This window comes from Drosophila hydei, unplaced genomic scaffold (assembly GCF_003285905.1).
Source record: "Drosophila hydei strain 15085-1641.00,03,60 unplaced genomic scaffold, DhydRS2 tig00000333-arrow-arrow-pilon, whole genome shotgun sequence".
Classification (NCBI taxonomy): Eukaryota; Metazoa; Arthropoda; class Insecta; order Diptera; family Drosophilidae; genus Drosophila; species Drosophila hydei.
In genome coordinates this window covers 14,753-18,721 of record NW_022045711.1, presented here as the reverse complement: position 1 = coordinate 18,721, position 3,969 = coordinate 14,753, and the positions used below count along the sequence as shown (strand labels likewise).

The following is a 3,969-nucleotide window of genomic DNA, read 5'->3' as shown; positions in this document are numbered from 1 at the left end:
CTCTCCGTCTCAATGTCTATCTTAAGGATACATGTCGTCCAACAGGCTCTATTTCGTACATCTTGCTTAAATGCTAAATACAATTTCGAATGCCAAATTGCTTGGATCTTGATTAAAATACTTATAGATTCATAATATATTTATTTAACAATTTTTAATTTCTAAGCATAAACGGAGAAACAAAAAAGAATTGAATGACCGAGACGAGAAGAAATAAGGCAATATTTAAAAATTTAGATAAGCAATTCGAATGTGTTTTTTTTTCTCTTTCTTCTCTTTTTTTCTCTTTCTTAACAGGGCATGTTGCAGTCGAGTCACGCTGTAGTTTTCGTGATGCTAGCAAGAAGCACATCAATATAAGTTTATTTTTGTTGTTTTGTTTTTGATCGGTTACATTTAAAATAGGTTGCTTGCTTTTTATGTTGGTAAACTAGTTGATTGGCCAACTGTCTGTCAGTTCGTCTGTCTGTATGTCTGGCTGGATCGAGGAGGCGGGCAGGTGTCCAGGTGTGAAGGCAGCGGCGCATGTGGCATACACTTAACAAACACTCGACACACACACAAACACAGCCGCACACACACACACACACACACACGCACGCGCGCTTAAACTGTAACACATATTTCATAAATTACACTCGGTTCCATTTCGGGTTTTCACTTAACATTAAGAGTATAAAAATACATCAGCTTCTTTTTCTTTCTTCTTCTTCTACTTCTGCTTGCAACAACAGCAGCAGCCGAGAGGGGATGGGGAAAGTGTTGCAAGCCACAAAACTTGAATTACAATCTTAACCATATAAACCAACGATCAATCAGCAAGGCATATATATATATAAATATTAATCGTGTATGTGATCAAAAAAAAAACTGAAAGGCATAGAAAAACATTAATATATATATATATGCATATATATAGTCTGTGTGTGTTTCTGTGTGTGTGGGATCCATTTAGCCAGCGCGTGTTTATCGTGTTTATGCAATAGGCAACAATTAGAATTAGCTGTTGATGATGATGGCGACATAGACTTTAGTATTCTCCGTTGGCATCGGCTTAACCCTCCTGACCAAAGTCTTCTGTGAACTTGCGCAGCTTTGTCAAATCCTCCTCGTTGACAGTGGGTTTCGTACGTGACAAGGACTTGAGCATATCGCGCTATACAGCAAAATATAAGAGAAGATAGAATTAGCATCGGACTTAGTAGCACATAAGTTTAACCACGCACCATAGTTACGGGCGGTTCGAAGAGCTTGTCGCTGGGCACATCCATCCAGTTCATTTCGACGGCGCCCGCATCGCCTGGCGAACAGGGCACCAACAGATCGTCAACAATCTGTTCCTTGTTGCTCGGGCATGGCCCAGAGACGCGTTTAAAGTGTGTGGCCGTTTGGACCTTGCGCACCGGCTCCATAAGCGCATCGCGCACTACAATCGATATATCGGCGCCTGAATAGCTGCAGTTGAACGAGACATATGATTTCATTCAAATTTACTACTACAATCGTCGTAGCTTACCCTTCGGTTTTGCCGGCCAGCTCCTTGAGATCCTGTTCGGTTAACACGTGCGTTGTATTGCCCAAATGTATTTTGAACATGACGAGGCGCGCATGCGCTTCCGGCAAGGGAATGTAGATACGCTTTTCGAAACGCCTGCGTATAGCCGAATCTAATACCCAGGGTATATTGGTGGCGCCGAGAACTAGAATACCATCGGTGTCATTGCCCACGCCCTGCATTTGGACTAGAAACTCGGTCTTGATGCGACGCACGCTGTCGTTCTCGTTGTCCGAACGGGCTGAGCACATGGAATCAATCTCGTCAATGAATATAATAGATGGCTTGTGCTGGCGTGCCAGTTCGAAGAGATTCTTCACCAGCTTCTCGGACTCGCCCAGCCATTTGGACATCAGATCGGAGCTGGATACGGAAAAGAATGTGGAACGATTCGCCTCGGTGGCAACTGCCTTAGCCAAATACGATTTGCCCGTGCCAGGAGGACCGAATAGCAAAATACCCTTCCAGGGTATGCGCTTGCCGGTAAAAAGCTGCGGAAACTTGATTGGCAAGATGACAGCTTCTTTGAGTGCCTCCTTAGCTGCATCGAGCCCAGCCACATCGGACCACTGAACGTGTGGCTTCTCAATAACGATCGCACCTTCTAGCTTGCTTTGTAGCTTCTTTTTCTCTGGATCATCGCCGTCCTCGTCGTCGCTGTCGCTCTTTTTGTCCTTGTCGTCCTTGGAACTACTTTCGCCGCCCTCCTTAATAGGTTTCTTCTTGCCCTTTTTCAGGTATTCCTTGAGTTTCTCAGCACGATCCAAGTACTGTAGACATTTGGCTCGAATCGAGTCCTTGGCCTTCTCGCCCTGTGCCTCATCTGCAAAAATGCCGTCAGATAGCAGCTAAAGAAGGGGGCGTCTACTTACATTTGATGGTATGCAGAAAATATTCTACACCGTGCTCATAGAGACGCAGCGCCTCTGCATAATTCTTGTTGCGATCCTCCTCGGTGGCCTTCGTCACCAGATCGATGGCCTTCTGCAGTGTGGTGCCGGCTGCCATGGATGTGGTTCTGTTGTTTCTTCTGTTTTGCTACTGTAGCTGTAAAGACACGATTGGGAGTCAATTGCGAGTGACGTCACGAAGCTCAGACTTATTAATTCATCGTTTTTATCGATCAACACCCAAACAGAGAAGTCCACAAAATCATAAACATAAAACAGAATCCTTCTCACATGCAAGCGTACACATACAAACAAAGCTGAAAAACACTATTCCAAATTTGTGTATGACTAATGCAGGCAGCGGCTGACAAAAACAAAGTGCAAGACGAAAACGAAGGTGAAGAGAGGCGGGCCGCTTGGTTTCTTTTTCATTTTTTCTTCTTTTTTTTGTTGTGTACGTTATGTTGTTGCGCATTACTCACTTGTTTATTGTGTTGTTATCTTGCTGAGCCTGTTGGGTGTTGCAGGCTTGCTGTGTTGGCTACCTTTGGTTGCTCTTAACAATGCAGCACGCGCCAATTTAACAAAAAATAAATAAGGAATTTCGAGGAATTTAAACGGAATGACGATGTCGTCGTCAATATCAATACGAGAGTGTGAGTGTGCGAGGGTGGCGGCTGCTGATTCTGATATCGAAAAAATGTGGCGGTCGTGCGATACACGAACGTGTAACAAAATGCGAAAGCCGCTGCAGTTGAGGATTTAAATATCAACTTCATTAATGGTTTGTAGGTTACATTCACATTCAATTGATTGATTAATTTCATTGACTAGTAAGCAAGTAAACTTTTTATATTTTTAATATATATAAATAGCGCACATGACGTTATTTACTTTGTTTTCTGTTTCACACCGCTATAACAAAAATATAAATTGCGCAAGATTAACAGTTTTCTTACAATAACAGTACAAGTCATCGAAATATGATCAACATATTTGGTTAGATTGTAGTCACTATTAACTAAGCGCTTATCGTATAAAGCGTAAATCAATAAATATGACTTCATAATTATAAAACTAGAAGGTTATGAATTTATTTCAATAAGCTAAAAACGAAATAACGCAATGTTATCTCTGTTAACGCAAAAATGCGAGACTGTTATATATCACTGTTAACGACCAATAGAGTCTGTTACCGCAATTTTGATTAGATATTGCAGCGCTCTCTCTCGGAATTCGTCGTAAGCTACACGCAGCGATAAAAATACGCAACTTCGTGGAAGTGCTTTGGCTCAAGATTTAAAATTAAGATGCGTTTAAAATTGAGGGATTTATGCAAGTATTTTTAACCATATGATAATTCGAACCCGTCTTAAACTATCAAATGAGATGCATTAGTTTCTTTGATATTCAGATATACGCATTTCGGATTCGAAGATATTAAATATAGGTAAAGCATAACTGCCGGCCTACTGAAATATACTTTTCTGTTATTTTGTGTAGTGTTTCTCCATTCACTTATTT

At 41.6% G+C, this 3,969-nt stretch overlaps 1 protein-coding gene across 1 annotated transcript; it reads right to left on the bottom strand.

Annotated features, from left to right (window-relative positions):
- Positions 1-898: 898 nt before the first annotated feature.
- On the bottom strand, positions 899-3,297 carry LOC111602851 (vacuolar protein sorting-associated protein 4B). The gene is made up of 5 exons (XM_023320164.2): positions 2,928-3,297; positions 2,428-2,602; positions 1,517-2,378; positions 1,227-1,455; positions 899-1,156 (listed from the first exon to the last, which is right to left on the bottom strand). Exons 2-5 carry the CDS (start codon positions 2,561-2,563, stop codon positions 1,055-1,057), a joined length of 1,329 nt encoding a protein of 442 aa, XP_023175932.1. The 5' UTR covers positions 2,564-2,602; positions 2,928-3,297; the 3' UTR covers positions 899-1,054.
- Between the last annotated feature and the right edge of the window lie 672 nt (positions 3,298-3,969).